We start from the raw sequence: 16405 nt of genomic DNA, 5'->3' as shown, positions 1-16405 counted from the left end.
ACTGTTCGTAAGCGCTCCTGGTTCTCACCTGGGGAGAATCAGGTTGGTGCTAATGGGCCTCAATACGAACACTGCAGAAGCTCCTCATGTCTGCGTGATCATTTATGAGTCTGAGGCTTACGTGAGTGAGCATGGCTAACCACATATGGAATTCTGTGTGTTTATCTGATGTCCCTCCCTCTGTTGGCCAAAGGGGACACTGAATCCCAGTGGCTACGGGACACAGGTCTGTCTGGCCTTGTTGGTGGCCTGGGCTCGGATGGCGATCACCAGGGACTCCTGTCTACACTGACACAGACCCAGGTGGCTGCTGTGTGCCGCCGGCTAGACACCTATGCCCGCTCAGCCCGAAGACGACACAAGCCGCCCATCAGAGATGTCAGGGATATCTTTGGGGTCCTCACCGCAAGGGTGAGTAAGGGCCATTGGGCACTGTCTTTGGGGGCTTCTGTGATGTCGTTTCAACTCTCATGTGCCTCTGTGCCTGCCACTGTGTCCCCAGGCTGTGTGGGATTGTTTGTATGCTGCACGTGACAGAGTATATGTGTTTGTTGCCACCATGTCCTTGGACGCCTCTGAAAGCTTCTCGCTAAGTCATTACTGATGCAAACATAGTGCTTTTTGTGGTCACTTGCATGTTCTGCTGGCACTGAAGCCTGACAAACTGTGGACATCTTCTTTCTGGGATCCACAGGAAGGGTGCAACCCTGTGGTTAAAATTATAGGCATCAAAGCCGGGTCAGTCAGGGCCCCCATTTTCCTCCCCATCCATTCAGCTGCTGTGGGATCTTAGCCAAGTAACTTATCCTCTCTGGGCTTCCGTGGCTCTACCTGTGAGTGGTTCTTACCTCCCAGGGTCTGTGTATCACCTCCCACGGGACTAACTGATGCTGTGTACACTTTGTATAGGAAGTGGTTTCAGAGAATGGGGCCTTGGGAATGAAATGGACCCAGATCAATCCTGTGGATTCTGCATCTCCTGTAGGTAAGTGGCCTTCATTCTTCAGGGCCCTGAGGATCCATGTTGCGTAAGCAGAGAATGCTTACCTCTGCACCTTCTCCCGGTTCCTCTCCCTCCCTGCATAAGGGCAGTAGGAAGAAACACCAACGGGACAAGTTGGGCCCTTAAATGAACCACTGTCATCAAGCCCATGGGCCTCAGTCCGGAAAATCTGGGGCTAGGTGATCACTTTTGTGGTGCTCAGATAAGAAACCACTTCCTGGGCAATGACCCCAGCTAGAACACCACTTCCTGGGCAGCATGCCTGAGTCCTTAGCCTAAGAACTTGCTTCCTAGTCAGACCAGTCTCTCTGCTTTTGACTTAAAGGGTCCGCAGATCTCAGGGGACCACAGGAACCAACTGGAACGGAGGAACTCTTCAACATGGACTCTGCCTACTCTGAACAAGCTGCCATGCTTCTACAGAGGGCCAGGTCATCCCTGGGAGGCACCTGTGCCTGGGACAAGGGATCGCTGCCGGTGAGGACGCTGCCCCAAAGTCCTTGGGCACTCCTCCATCCTTCAGCTCCTCACACTTGCCAGGCTGCCGGGCACCCAGCAGGAGAGTTGTTGAATCACTCATTTACTTGATTCCCCTGTAGCCGTTAGCTGGGTGTCGCTTGCTGGTGTCAGGGAGCAGGAACAGGCACCTGGGGGCTCTCTTGGTGTTTCTGTTGAGGCTCCTCATTGCTTTTGTCTTTAGGGGAGTCACCCCTTATCCAAGCAGCTGATCACCACCTCCCAATAGTTTTTCTAGTTATTTTGTTTGTTTTTAGAGACAGGGTCTCAGCATTGTAGCTCTGGCTGTCCTGGAACTCACCATGTAAACCAGACTGACCGCTAACTCAGAGATAAGCCTGCTTCTGCCTCCCAAGAGCTGGGATTAAAAGTGTGTGCCACAACACCCAGCTTTTCTAGTTACTTTAAAAATTAATCTTGGAGCCTGTTAGGTAAGGGAAACCCAACTTTTTTTTTTTGTTTTAGTGTTTTACTTCCCCAAATGTTGAATATCTCAGCATATTAGGATCAGGCATTTATAATTAAGTATTTAAGAGTGAAAGTTGGGGCCAGTGAAACGGTTTAGTGGAAAGAGGTCCTTGCTGCTGAGCCTAACAACCTGAGTTCAGTGTCTGGGTCCCATGTAGTAGAAGGACAGCGCCGACTACTTCAAGTTGTCCTCTGGCTACCACATGTATGCTGTGGCACATGTACACACACACACACACACAGGAACTATACAGCCAATGGTTGGCCTGAACTCTCCATGTAGACAAGGCTGGCCTCAAACTAGAGTTCTGAATGCTTCTGCCTCCTGAGTGTTTAAATTAAAGGGCAAATAAGCGTGTGAATCTCTGAAGTAGGATCTCAAGGCCTATGGGGTATATTTTAGCCATAATTATAAAATGCAGCCACGGTTATAGACCTTGCCTCCACAAAATGAAAAGCGACTGCCAGGTGTGGTGGTGTACACCTTGAATTCCAGCACTCAGGAGGCAGAAGCAGGTGTCTCTATGAGTTAAAAGCCAGCCAGCCTGGTCTACAAAGTGAGATCCTGTCCCAGTAAACAGATAGATGATAGGTAGATGGGAGATAGATAGATAGATAGATAGATAGATAGATAGATAGATAGGTAGGTAGGTAGATGAAAAACACCTGACTCGGCTTCTAGCTTCCACATGCAGGGGCATATATGTGTGCCCCACATGCCTGCTATATTCATACACTCATGCATGCATACCACAGATGCACACATGCAAAACAAATACAACACAGAATGCTTCCATTTCCTTTGGTGCCCTGGAAGGTGATCTGATCAAGCTTGTCAGGAAATGCCAGAAGACTATCCTTGCTGGCCACCTCTGACTACGTAAGGCTAAAAGCTGCCTGCAGAACCCCAAAGTAGCCTCTAGATGGTGCAGCTGAGCAGCCTTATTTATTTATTTATTTATTTATTTATTTATTTATTTATTTATTTATTTATTTATTTTTTCAGTTACTACTCCACCATTGTTCATACGGAGAAAGGAGCTAGGACTGTCTATACACCAAGTTTTGGGACAGAAGTAGAAGCATGAATAAAATGAGCAAAATGCAAGAATAGAGACATGCTAAGAGGTCCGTGGTGGTTCCTCTCTTCCAGGCCCTCTTGGATTGCAGCTGGCAAAACCATCTTCATTATGGTGGCATTGTTAGTTTTGAGCCTGTAACAGTGTTGCCCTTAGGCTCACGGGGCACTCACAAAAGCCTCCTGAGGTGGGTGGTGTGTACAGTTCCAGGCAAAGAACTGGGTACAGAATGTCACCATCTGGCAAGAGACAGAGCTCAGACTTGAGCCCAGTGTGGACCCTGACTGGGGTCTTACGCGCTCTGGGCTTCTCCCATCCAAATGCCACTGACATCTTACCACCTCCTGACAGGCTGTCTTTCCTCCCTTCCCCAGAGGTTCCGAATCCCCAAAGGCAGGCTGGGTGTGACCAGGATAGGAGACTTGTCTTCGAGGGACATGAAGAAGATCCCTCCCTTGGCCCTGATAGAGCTGACAGCCCTCTATGACATCCTGGGCCTGGACCTGAAGAGGAACAAAGCCGGGAAGTGGAAAGGCTCAGGTCAGCATGTGTGCCAGACGCCTGCCTGCCCCTCTAAGCTTGCCACCTTCTACACCCCTTCTCCACCCACCCTGTGCTCTGTGTGAACTTGAACTGTCTGTCCCGCTGCCAGGAAACACTCAGTGTGGTTCTGATTTCTGTGGATTTTTTTTTCTACAAGTGGAAACAGTTCCTAGCCAGTGGCATGGTACTACTGTAACCCAGTTCTAGGGAGGCTGAGGCAGGAGGATCATGGGTTTGTGACCAACTTAGGCTACATAGCAAGATTCTGTCTGAAGAAACAAAACACGATTCGTGTTCATTTTACTCTGTTCCTATTTAAGTAAATACAGTAAAATACAATGCAGATATAAAGAGTATTTGGTTTCAGTGCTCTCTCTCTCTCTCTCTCTCTCTCTCTCTCTCTCTCTCACACACACACACACACACCCTTGTATGCATATCCCCCCTAATATGATGATTATGGCCATTTTTTCATTTTTCCCAGTTCTACATCCTGCACCTTTTCTATAGCAATGCTTCATAATGAACAGCTCCTCCCCCACCAACCAAAATTATGACTTAATCATTCTTATCTCTCACTCACATGGGTGAGCTGGAGGTTGCTTGGTTCATCTAGCTCAGGTGTGGCTGCAGCTGGGGCCGTTTCTAGCTCTCTTTCTCCTCTTTGGAGCCCCAGGCCATCCGGAGCAGAGTCTCCTGGCAAGAGCAGAAACACGGGCCAGCACTCCCGCCTAATCAGCACCTCCATGTGCATTGTGCAGGTTACCGTGTTATCAGCCTCAACTGTTCACACAGGCAGGCCCCACACGGGAGGTGGGGTGCACTCTGCATTCCCAGTGGGGACAAAATACAGGTTCATACAGCAGAGAGGGTGTTCAGAAGGCATGCTGAATTCGGAACAATAGTTCTCCTTACCACAGCCATGAAACTTTCTCTGGAAACATGGTTTTCAGGACTATGAGACAGTTTAGGAAGGAATGGCGCTTGCCGCCCAGCCTGAGGAGCTGAGTTCGATCCCTGGGGCCCACATGGTGGAAGACGAGAACCAACTCTCAAATGCTGTCCTCAAGTGATATGCATGCACCCCCACATACACACAAAGAAAAGAAAATATGATTTTTTAAAAGTATCTTAACAGTTTTAAGTTAATTTTTCTAGCTATTGTACAAAATTATCAATTTTATTATGGCATTTTGATATTAGTGTATCAAAGTGTACCTTGCTCAAATCCACCCATTGCCTTTGCCTAGTCCTCACTTCTGCTGGTCCTTTTTCATCCATCTTCCAGAGAGTCCCCCTTCTGCTTATATCACACACATACATACATACACACACACACACACACACACACACACACACACACACACACACACACACACACTTGGATTCCACAATACATGAGAGAAGATTCCACACGAGAGAAAGTCATATTTTGTGTTTTTCTCCCCAGTCACCCTCTTTTGTCTCCCTCAAACAACTTTTAGATCCCCTTCCTCCCCCCACAGACTTCTTCTGTCGTGTGTGTGTGTGTGTGTGCGTGTGTGTGTTTAGATTCTATTAATGAGAAAAGCACAGGGCACTTATCCTTTTGAGTCTGGCTTATTTCACTTAACAGGATGATCTCTGTCGATTTTCCTGAACATAGCATTTCATTCTTCTCTCTGTCTGAGTAAAATGCCATCACACCCAGGTACCAGTTTCTCCATCGATACAGGCTTGATGGGCATCTAAGCTGGTGCTGTATCTTGGCTGTTGTGAGTTGTGCAGCAGTCACAATGGGTGTGGAAAGCCTGTGTTGTGCTGCACTGGGTGTCTTATCAGGGTCCTTCCTATCAGTTAGTAAGGCTTACTTTTATTTTATTTGTATGGAGTGTTTCTGTGTACTGTGTGTGCAGTACCCTGCAGAGGCCAGGAGAGGGCATCAGAGTCTCTGGAACTAGAGTTGTTAGCAGCCATGTGAGTGCTGGGAACCTTACTTGGGTCCTCTGTAAGAGCAATGAGTGCTCCTCACTGCAGAGTCCCCAGTTCTGTAGGGCTTTTTCTTCCCTGATAAGTCACTACAGGTTTTCCACAGTGGCTGCACCAGCTAGTACTCCTACTAGCAGTGTATTGTACAATGGTCCACATCCCCCGATATCCTTGCCAGTATTGATTACTGTTGATTAGGTTTGATGACACCCATTCTGAATGGATAATATGGAATCTCAGTACAGTTTTGCTTTGCATTTCTCTGATGACTAAGGATGTTGAACTCCCCCCCCAAATATTTATTATTTTTTGTTTTTAATTTTCAGAATTGTCTATTCAGTTTGTTACCCTGTTATTGATTGTACAATATGAATTTTTCAAATTCAATATTTGGAGTTCTTTATATCCTATATATTGATACCCTGGTGTATCTATAGCTTGACCACAATTTTCTCTTGTTTGTAGACTACCTGGCAACTGCTCCTTTTGCCATGTCAAAGATTCTTTTTTTATTTCTTTAATCCCATCTGTCAATTCTTAGGGTTGTGTTTTTGCTCTTGGGATGCTTCCCACAAAGTCTTTGCTTGTGTTATTATCATGAAGTATTTTTTCCTAACCACTTTAGAGTTTCCGGTCTTACGTTAAGGTCTTTGGTACATTCTTTTTTAATGGGACACTTCACGAATTTGCATGTCATCCTTGCACGGGGGCCATGCTAATCTCTGTATCATTCCAGTTTTTAGTGTACGTGCTGCTGAAGCGAGCACAGGTCTTTGGTATATTTTGAGTTTATTTGGGAGAATAATGGTTCTAGTTTCATTCTTTTAGATGTGAAGATCCAGCTTCTCCGACACTGTTTGTTGAAGAGGCTTCTTTTCTCAGCCTTGTCAAAAGTCAGGTGGCCGTGGCCATGTGGCTTTATTCCTGGCCCTGTGTTCTAATCCACAGAGCTGTGTCTGTTTTTCCTGTCTGACTTGTTGTCACTATGGATCTGTAGTGCGGTTTAGATCAGGCATCGTGAGGCTTCCAGCGTTGCCCCTTCTGCTTAGGCTTCTGACTTGGCCATTCAGAGTTTTTTGTGCCTCCATGTGAATCTTAGGATTGCTTTTCCAATTCCGTAGAGACTGTCACTGGGGTTTTTGTTGACAGTCTGTAATATACCTGTTTTTACAATCCTCATTCTGGCACTCCACGAACGTGGGGGGCCTTTCTGTCCTCTAGTGTCTTCCCCAGTTTCTTTCTTCAGTGGTTTAAAGAAAATCATAGTTTTTAGCCATTATCTATTTTTCTTCTCATGGCCATAACCATAATATATTTACCCATTTCCCTATTAGAGGATATGCATTATGTCCATGTTTTCCCTCTTAAAACACAGCCACAGTTGTCATATCTAACAGTTGGAATACATCTTAGTTTAAAATAGTATTTTGAGGCAGTATCTCACAAAATGTAGCCCAGGCTGGCTTCTAGGTTTCTGTCCTCCTCCCTCAGCCCCCAGAGTACTAGGATTACAGGCATACGCTATTGTTCATATTAAGTTCTGGGCAGGTACTCCCTTCAGTAGTGTATATGTTCATCTCACCTCTCTCCGTCAGCATTATGCATTGCTTTGTGTTGGCTCCTCAAGGCAAGGGACGGTGGATTAGAAAGGTAGAAGGAGGGGCCTTCAAGCAGCAGGGAGAAGAGCAGTGGAAGAAAGAATGGAACAGAAGACAGTGAAGGGGTTTGTCTAGGAACAGCCTTGAGCCAGGGTGACCGAGATCCCTGGCTCTTTGCCAATGCCTGTGGAGCTAGGCAGCTCTGCCCTGGACTGTTGGCTCACACTAGGACAGCAGGACATTTTCCTCTTAGTTCTTCCTTACCTGGGGAACAGGGCTACGCTGTGGCATGCCTGATGTCACCATTGCTGAGGTTGGATACTTCCAGACCTTGGTGCTTTGGAGGAACAAGTCTGATTCTAGTGGCCCCGCCAGGCCTGTGGGTTGAGTCGGGAGTCACCACAGACCTTGAGATGCACCTTCTTCTCTTCTGGCCTCCTGCAGACTCGGGCCTTTTTGGCGTGCCCCTTCACAACCTGCTGGAAGCTGACCACAGAGTCCTCCCCAGCGCCCAAGTCCCCCTGCTCCTGCAAGCTGTAAGTTATCCCCAGCTTGGGCTTACTTAGCCCTTGAAGGGCTGGCTCTGGGGAACATTTGGGAGACACCTACCACAAGGGGAAGAATCTGGGCTTTAGAGAAGGGGACCTGGATTCAAATTCTGCCGCTGGTAACGGCTGACTCAGAGACCTGGGGGCAGTTTTGAACTTCTAGATCCTTTCTTTTCAATGTCTGTGAGCTGGGGTTCTAACACAAATCTTCTTTAGTTGAGGACTGAGGGGGTACATTCTCCTGAAGCTCTCAGCACAGTGTAGTCAGGAAGTCCAGAAGCAAGCGCTGAGGATTTGGTTTGGGGGTAGATCACTTGCACAGCACATATAGGACCATGGCTCCATCTCATCTTGTTATTTGAAGGAGTCCTTCTAGAATTCTTCCCTTCCCAGTTTTCATGAGAGATAGACACACTGTGCTCCACCCGCGTGCCAGCGGTGGCTGACTTGAGTGATGGTCTCTTCCTCTGGTAGTTGCTGTCCTGTTTGGAAAAAAGAGGGCTGGACACAGAAGGCATCCTCAGAGTTCCTGGATCCCAGGCCAGGGTCAAGGTAATGGTCAAGATGATTTCTTCCATCTCTGAAGGCTGCCTTTCATCTCCAAGCCCAGTGTTGTGTTTGGCTGGGAGAGAATTTGAGTCCTGGCTGATCTGTGAACTGTTTTTGGTGTGGTTATGGGATTCCAGGAGACAGGTAGGGGGCCCAATAGAGCCATGGGCTCTGGGGTCATACTGCCAACACCTGTGGAACAGAGCCCTGCATTCAGTAGCTTGACTCAAAATGGCATCTGATACTCATAGTAACCATGCTGCTGGGAAGGTGCCGTGGTTGTCCCCACCTTGAAAGCAGACACTGAAGCCCAGATAGGGTGAACAGCTTACATGGGAGCTGCGGGCAACTTCTTGGTGGCCTTCCTTTCTCTAGGGATTGGAGCAAAAGCTGGAGCGAGGCTTCTATGCTGGCCTCGTGAGCTGGGACAAGGTTCATCCCAATGATGCATCCGACCTGCTCAAGAGGTTCCTCCGGAAGCTGCCGGCACCTCTGCTCACAGCCGAGTACCTCCCAGCTTTTGCAGCAGTGCCCAGTGCGTGTGGCAGTCCCGTGCATGTGGTGGGGGGGTTGTGGCCGTCCTGTGGATGTGGAGGGGGAGGGTTGTGGCAGTCCCGTGCATGTGGGGGGGAGGGTTGTGGCAGTCCTGTGATGTGAAGGGCACCATGGGAGGTTAGGAGCCCCTGGCCTTGGTGGGTGGGAGAAAGTGGAGAACGGCAGTGGTGGGCAGACTGTTCCACCTGCTCAGATATGTCCATCTCCTGGGGTTTCAAGCTGACTGGACAGGAAGTGTGTTTTCATGTATGTGAGCATGTCCGTGTATGCACATGCACCTGTGAGGTGGATAATGGTATGTGTGTCTGTCAGGTGTGTCTCTTGTACACATTTGCATAAGGCTGGGGCTTTGGGAACTAGATCTGTTATAAGTCCTGATATGGACAGAGGGCTAGCTGACTTTAGTTCTTTTCTTAAAATGTTTATTACATCTTAAAAGTTTTGTTGTTTGGGGGGGCACATGACATGGTGCATATGTGGAGGTCAGAGGACAAGGGGGACATGTGACATGGTGCATATGTGGAGGTCAGAGGACATGGTTCTGACATCCATGGGCTGGAGCTTATCTGGATATATAAGTGTGGACACGTGTGTGTGTGTGTTGGTCATTCTGCCTATGCACACACAGGTCAGACCCTCCTGTTCCACACACATATAAATTCCTCATTGGACTTCTTTATGATCCTCCCTGTACAAACCCAGGAAAACCTGACAAGGTTCTCTCTCTCTCTCTCTCTCTCTCTCTCTCTCTCTCTCTCTCTCTCTCCCCCCCCCCCCCCGCGTCTCCTTCCAGGTGGGGTTGATTGTTGACTGTTGAGATGATTAGTTAATAAAGGGCTCTCCACACAAGCGCAGACTTGAGTTCATGTCCCCAGATGGAGCCACATGCCTCCGCAATCCTAGCACAGGCAAATCAGAGGCAAGAGAACCTAGCCAGCCTGCCTAGCCAATCAGCAAGTTTCAGGTTCAGTGAGCGATCCAAAAAGTAGGGTAGAGAGCAATTGAGTAAGACCCCTATTTGGTGTCCACCTCTGGCTTACACACACATGCACACACACACTCACACACACTCACGTTTAGGCTGTCTGAACTCCACCATCTGCAGCAGCAGGGCAGTGAGTGTCTCTCTTGCCTTTGTGTCTCACAGCCTCCTTTCAAACATGAATCAAGCCAACCATCCCCAACATACTGGCGAAAGGACTTGACTCCTTCCCAGGCCCTGACCCACCTTCTCCTAGGCCTCCCACTGGTGGTAAAATGCCCACAGAGGGTGCTCCTCCTCCTCATCTTGTCTCTTTGTCCTCCAAGCCTGCTGCTCTCTGACTAGAAGAGGTTTCCCCACACACCACTGCCACCTGCCCAAGTTCAAATTTCAAAAGTGTTTCAGTAGCTCCCCTGAAATGACATGAGATGCACCTGCCTGTAACTTTCACCCCTATTCCTCCTAGAGACTCTGACCTCAGGTGCGGGCCAACTTCCTTTCCAACCCTCATCTTGCAAAAGGGTATCACAAAACCTTCCATCCTGGACAATGAGCTCCCTTATCCCCTCCCAGCGGTGACTTTCTGGCCCCTGGCATTCTTGACCCTGGGCTATAGCTCAACTCAGTGTCTCTCCGTCTGGGCATGTATACAGATACACATGTGCATGTATGAGTGCACATGCCTCGAACATGTGTGCCTGCTTTTCACTAGCGAAGTGTGGTGAGTGTCTTGACCAGCACTGGCTGGGCTTCTGTCTGAGCATGCTAGCCAGGAAGTAGAGGCAAGCTGTGGAAAAGGACCTGCTGGGCTTCCCAGCATTGGATTTCTCCTAGGAAGAGTCTGGAGGAATAAAGGAGCCTCTCCGTCTCTCCCTCCCTCCCTCTTCTGCAGACATCCCTGACCTGAAGCAGCGCCTGCAGGCTCTCCACCTGCTAGTCCTCCTCCTGCCTGAACCCAACCGCAACACCTTGAAGGTAAAAGTGACTTTGATGTCCTGCCTCAGCCCTCAGCTCAGTGCTGGCTCTGAAGGTGCCTACCCTGTTCATAACTCCATCACACAGCCACGCCGTCCACCCATCCCTCTCCCCTTTCATCTTTACTATGTGGCCCTTGGCACATTTTCTAAGCCAGATTCTTCCTCTGCAAAATGGGTCCAACAGTAAAACTTCCTGTGTGGTCTCGCTGCTGCCTTGCCAGCAGCGAACTGGCAAACCCGTGTGAGCAGTTAGCTGCTGAGCCGGGAGCACAAGGCGTCGACAGGGGGCGGTTGTGAACTATCCCTTTCTGCACTGTTGAGGGTGGGAAGCCCAGGGCTGTGCTGGAATTCGAGGCTGATTCTGTGCTCTTCCCTAGGCGCTCCTGGAATTCCTCAGGAAGGTGGCGGCCCAGGAGCAGCACAACAAGATGACCTTGTGGAATGTTTCCACAGTGATGGCCCCCAACCTCTTCCTGCCCCGGGGACGACCTCCCAAGCTCCCCAAGGGTGAGAAGCAGCTGGCGGAGGGCGCAGCTGAAGTGATGTGCATGATGGTGCAGTACCAGGACCTGCTTTGGACGGTGAGTGACAGTCATGCCAGCAAGCTCAGGAGCGGGCTGTCCACGGTTTCCACCCACCTGGTCTCCCCTACCTGCTGCTGTCATGGGTGTCATGTTTCATGCTGCTAGTTAGGGCTCCTCTTAGGATTCTGATGCTGCTAGTTAGGGTTCCTCTTAGGATCCTGAAGTCTTTACTAGATTCTCACTGCACCATGGCTGCGCTGACCTGCAGGCCTTCAGGAACTCCCCCAGGCCCACTGGTTGGGGTTCTCAGAGCAGGAGGCCAGTCCAGGTGTATTTCGGGGGACATCTCTGCCAATGGACAGCTCCCCACATACGCAGCTCTCTCCAGTAACCTCTGGGACCACTCCGTTCTGAATCCGTCCCACTATTAGCCACTTCGAGGAGTCCATTTCCAAGCCCTGTGTGGGAGGAGCCATGGTGGCCTGAATGGGGCCTTGCTTGGCTTCTTGCCCATAGCACCACAGACCCCAACCGACACATGATTCCTTTTGGCCAGGTTGCCTCTTTCTTGGTAGCCCAAGTGCGAAAACTGAACGACAGTAATGGCCGTCGTTCCCAACTCTGTGATGGGGGCCTCAAGACTTGGTTGCGGAGGACACACGTAGACAGGGACAAGGCCGGGGACGGGCTTGAGGCAGTAAGTATCCCCCACATCAGGGGAATGGAGAAAAGGCACCTTGTTGGGGGAGGGCATCCGGGTTTCCCATCATCCCTGCCACCAAGCTGCCTGGCATCATAGTCTGTGACCGCCAGGGGGCGCCAGAGCCGCATCGCAGAGGCAGAGGAGCAGGTGCTGCATCAGAAAGGCTGAGGCCTTAGGGTTGGGAAGCTGGCCTGGTGGGGGTTCTCCTAGAAGCCACATATTTGGCCTTAACTTTAGAAGGCACTTTGTGTGTCTGGATCGGGGTTTCGAAAGTGGACGGGGTCGTTTTGTGGGACAGGGCTGTGGAAGAAGAAAAGAGTCTTTCTGGAGGACACAGCAGGGTAGAGTCCACAGCACAGTCCCTTGGGAAAGATGTGTGTGTGTGTGTGTGTGTGTGTGTGTGTGTAAGAGAGAGGGAGGAACAAGCATGAGCCTGGGGGCATATGTGCACATCTGTAGATAGCTTGCATGTGCTCCTATGTGCATGTATTCCCACACCTGGATGTATGTGTGGGCTTGTGTATGCATGTGGTGTGCATGTGAATACTGGATACTGGCCCAAGCACACATGTGTGTGAATTCCAGGGATGAAAGAGCCTTTTGTTCTTCATCTCCATCATCTCCTCCTCCAGACTCCCAAAGTGGCAAAGGTCCAGGTGACCTGGCCTAGCACGGGTCTTCTGCAGGTGCCTCTGAACCCTAGCACCAGAGTGACCCACATCCTGAAGCTGTTCACAGAGCGCCTCAACCCTGGGTCACAGCCTGAAGATGGCAGGGAAGACCCAGGCAGCATTCTCTCAGGGTAAGGGCCACCTCCATGAAGCACCAAGCCTTCCTTCTCTCCTGCAGGGTACCGGGAGGGCGCAGTCCCTCCCAGCTGCAGGCCATGAGGAGTTACATGTGTCATTGACTGTCCCTGGTCTTCCTCTTTCTGGGTGGTCACAATGGGTTCTCCAACCTTTATAGAGTTTCTTCAAATAATAATGAAGAGAGTCCCCATTCATAATTGGTTTTAATATATATGTTTAATAAGTGGCTAGTATAGGTCAGACATCATGTGGAATGCTAAAATGGTAATGAAAGGACTCACCAGAGGGGTTGGAGAAACAGCTCAGTGGTTAAGAACACTGACTGCTGTTTCAGAGGACCGGAGTTCAGTACCCAGCCTCCCGGGTCAGGCAGCTCACAGACACCTGTAACTCCAGCTGCAGAATACATGACGACTCTGGCCTCCATAGACACTCATACATAGGTGCACGTATACCCCCTATACTCATAATTAAAACTGATTATAAAAAAATCCAAAGAGGTCCTAGTTTTACAAGCTCATGATACATGGAAGAGACAGACTGAAGTAGAGTAGCCACCAGCTGTCAAGTTAAAAACTGTATTAGCTTTTCTAAGAGATACAGAGAGCAACAAGAACATGCAATGGGATGCCTACTGTAGTCTGAGGAGAAAACAAGGCTTCAGGGCAAAAGAAATTGCACGTGCAAAGGGTCCTAAGGTGGCAAGGAGCAGCACAACTGAATGGAGCAGCACAGCTGAATGCATCAGTGAGACTGAGATATGTGGACGTCATTCCCAGACATGAGAAGTAGCCAGAGCCCTCCGGAGTTTCCTTCATGGGTTTGGCACAAAGACCCTCAGAGTGTCAGTTCTTACCAAGTGTCTGATCCAATTCCTTCTACAGATGAGAAAACGAAGGCCCAGAGAGGGGGGTAGGGCATATCCAAAGCCGCAGAGAAAGTCAGGGGCAGATCCTAAAGCTAAATTCAGGATACCCATAATTATTCATGATAACGATCACACATAATCATACAATGCCCACATCCCACCTTGATGCAGAATCTGCCTCTCGTGGCAGAGGCCTCTCTTTCCATGTGACACCCCATCTCACCCCTCCAAAGCCCATTTCTGATGTCCAGCAGGAAGGGACCTTGTGGCAGAGCACCTGGCGCTGATCTTTGCCGAGGTCTATCTGAATGCCACTCCCTGCGCCTGGCTGCTGGCCTCCTTCAGTGGCTCCAGGTCTCTCAGAAGGGTCCTTAATTCCTTCCAAATGGGACCACAAATCCTTGAGGGACACCCCTTCCAGGCCTGGGGTGGCTTTGCCTTCTCCAGCAGAGCTCAGTAGATCTTCCTCTCTGTCTCACAGCACCGCCAAGCCAGCCACCTTCCTTGTCTATGAAGTTGGAGGGAATATTGGTAAGTTCCCATGTGGGAAGTGAGCCCAAAGCCTGGGCTCCTGGGAGCTCCTTGACCTTGAAAGAGTCTTTCCTCCGGGTCTGTCTCCTGCAACTGGTAGGCACTGCCGTGAGGGCGAAGATGAGCATGGCTGACTTAGGAACGCTTCCTGTATGGAGAGCTCTACACAGGGCTGACTCCCAGATGGACAAATGACCCGTGTTTAGTATGAAAGCTGTCAGTGTTACCACCGATGTGTCAAGGACACCCCCAGGAAGGGAAATCTCAGCCCTGCACGTGAATGCCTTTAGGAATGCTGTAGGCCCACCAGCATCCAGCTCCTAGGGTCCTTGTTTTGTAAGAACCAGGGACAAGCAATGACCCTCAAACTTGAGTGGAGCATTAGGACCGGAATGACAAATGTCTGTGTCTTGAGAACTCATGTTTCTAATAAGCTCCTTCATGCGGCTGAAGCTGCTGGTCCAAGGACTGGACTACCCTCGTAGAACCACTGGCCAGGAAGGGGAGACAAGACAAGGTCCAGGAGTTTGTGGTGGCTGAAAGGACAGCCTTGCGTGGAAGGAGAGGAGGCGGCCCCGGGCAGGCATTTCAGGAGCTTGTGGGATCCACCAGGGGGCGCTGGAACTCATGCTGCATGGCTGTATCAGCCGGAGGCTAAACCACAACCTCTGGTGTGGACGCCTGGGGAAGGGGGGTTAGATTTCCTGGCAAAGCATCTTCCCCCATCAGAAATCACCGTAACTCTGAGCCACAGCAAGCTTCCCATAGCCAGAGAGTGGTACCTCGTCTGGTGAGAGGCTCTGGGCAAGACGGCAGCATCTTTCCCGGCCACATTCTCAACCTCCGGGATCCCTTCTTTCCACAGGTGAACATCGCCTGGACCCAGATGCCTACCTCTTAGATTTGTACCGTGCCAACCCCCACGGTGACTGGGTCATTAGACAGAGCCCCACCTAAGCCTCGAATCCTAAGAAACAGCCTGGAACACCCAGCCTGGGAGCAGAGCTCTTCACGTGGCAAGACTGGGTCTTCCCAGGAAATACCTCTTCCATGCTAGACAGCACAGAGCTGGGTCTGCCTCCCCCCATCCTCGCCACACACACAGAGCCCCCGAGGATGCCGCCCAGGGTACCTGCATCTCCACAGGTGTCTGTCCACAATTTCCAGAAATGGGAAACGAAAATGCACCACCCCTCTGAAGAGCAGGAAGGAGCTTCCAGAGAATATTGCTTTAGAGACAACCCCACAGTATGGAGTGGGAAATCACTGTGACCATGGAGGACCCCTTGTCTTCTCTGAGACCCCAACAATGCCCTGGATAGCCCAATAACAGACTTCGCTTTGCCCTCTTGTATCTTAAATGCTGTTTTATGGAAACTTGTCGTTTTATAGCATATTTAAGTTGCTTCAACATTAAACTCATCATTAGCTCAACGCCACTTTCCTTTGTTTTTCCCAGCCTGGCTCATGGTGGATGTTGTCCTTCTGGCAGCTGACTGGAGCTGGGAGATGAAACACCTTACTGTGCCTTTTTCCCACGGGCTCTGGTTACATCTGAATCTTCCCCATCCAGCAGGGCCCCAAGGAGCCTCAGAGCAGGAAGGACTGCTGGAGGAAGGACAGCTGTTGACAGAGGTTTCTGTCCTACCCGGTCCTGCAGCCATTCATTCTCAAAGAAACACACAGAGGCCTACTTTAATTATAAACTGGTTGGCCTATTAGCTCAGGCTTCTTACTAATTTTTACACCTTAAATTAGCCCATAATTCTTGTCTGTGTTAGCCACGTGGCTTGGTATCTTTTATAAGTGAGGCATTCTTCATCTTGCTTCCACTAGGTCTGGATGAGGACTTCAGACTGAGCCCTTCCTCTTCCCAGAATTCTCCTGTTCTGGTTGCCCCGCCTATAAACAGCAATCTCTGCAGGGCAAGGTTGACTTTCTGGCACTCCCAATACCTATCACTCAGGACCCCAGATCTGTCCTTCTTCTTCCTACCCAAGTCTGCCTTCTCCTCAGTGGAAGTGAAGCCTCATCCATCCATTCATTCAGTAATGAGGGTTCTGAGCCTCTAATTTATACTAAGAGTTTTACAAACTCCACATTCTCGGGCGGTGGTAGCGCACGCCTTTAATCCCAGCACTCCAGGAGGCAGAGGCAGGCGGATCTCTGTGAGTTTGAGGCCAG

At 49.9% G+C, this 16405-nt stretch overlaps 1 protein-coding gene and 1 non-coding gene across 2 annotated transcripts in view; one reads left to right on the top strand and one right to left on the bottom strand.

Annotated features, from left to right (window-relative positions):
• Positions 1–15178, top strand: part of Arhgap40 (Rho GTPase activating protein 40) — a 34752-nt gene extending 19574 nt beyond the window's left edge. Inside the window, exons 3-15 of the mRNA XM_038332232.1 lie at positions 194–411; positions 910–985; positions 1329–1480; positions 3441–3606; positions 7620–7711; positions 8198–8275; positions 8648–8807; positions 10702–10784; positions 11164–11367; positions 11867–12007; positions 12646–12815; positions 14172–14221; positions 15087–15178. Of these exons, the coding sequence (XP_038188160.1) occupies positions 194–411; positions 910–985; positions 1329–1480; positions 3441–3606; positions 7620–7711; positions 8198–8275; positions 8648–8807; positions 10702–10784; positions 11164–11367; positions 11867–12007; positions 12646–12815; positions 14172–14221; positions 15087–15178 (1682 nt within the window). The remainder of the gene's footprint in view (positions 1–193; positions 412–909; positions 986–1328; positions 1481–3440; positions 3607–7619; positions 7712–8197; positions 8276–8647; positions 8808–10701; positions 10785–11163; positions 11368–11866; positions 12008–12645; positions 12816–14171; positions 14222–15086) is intronic.
• Positions 6240–6344, bottom strand: LOC119816018. The gene has a single exon (XR_005285672.1). It is a non-coding gene; the product is annotated as a U6 spliceosomal RNA (small nuclear RNA).
• Positions 15179–16405: the final 1227 nt, after the last annotated feature.

The sequence above is a fragment of the Arvicola amphibius genome, chromosome 5 (genome assembly GCF_903992535.2).
Source record: "Arvicola amphibius chromosome 5, mArvAmp1.2, whole genome shotgun sequence".
NCBI lineage: Eukaryota > Metazoa > Chordata > Mammalia > Rodentia > Cricetidae > Arvicola > Arvicola amphibius.
This window is presented reverse-complemented; position numbering and strand designations above follow the sequence as displayed.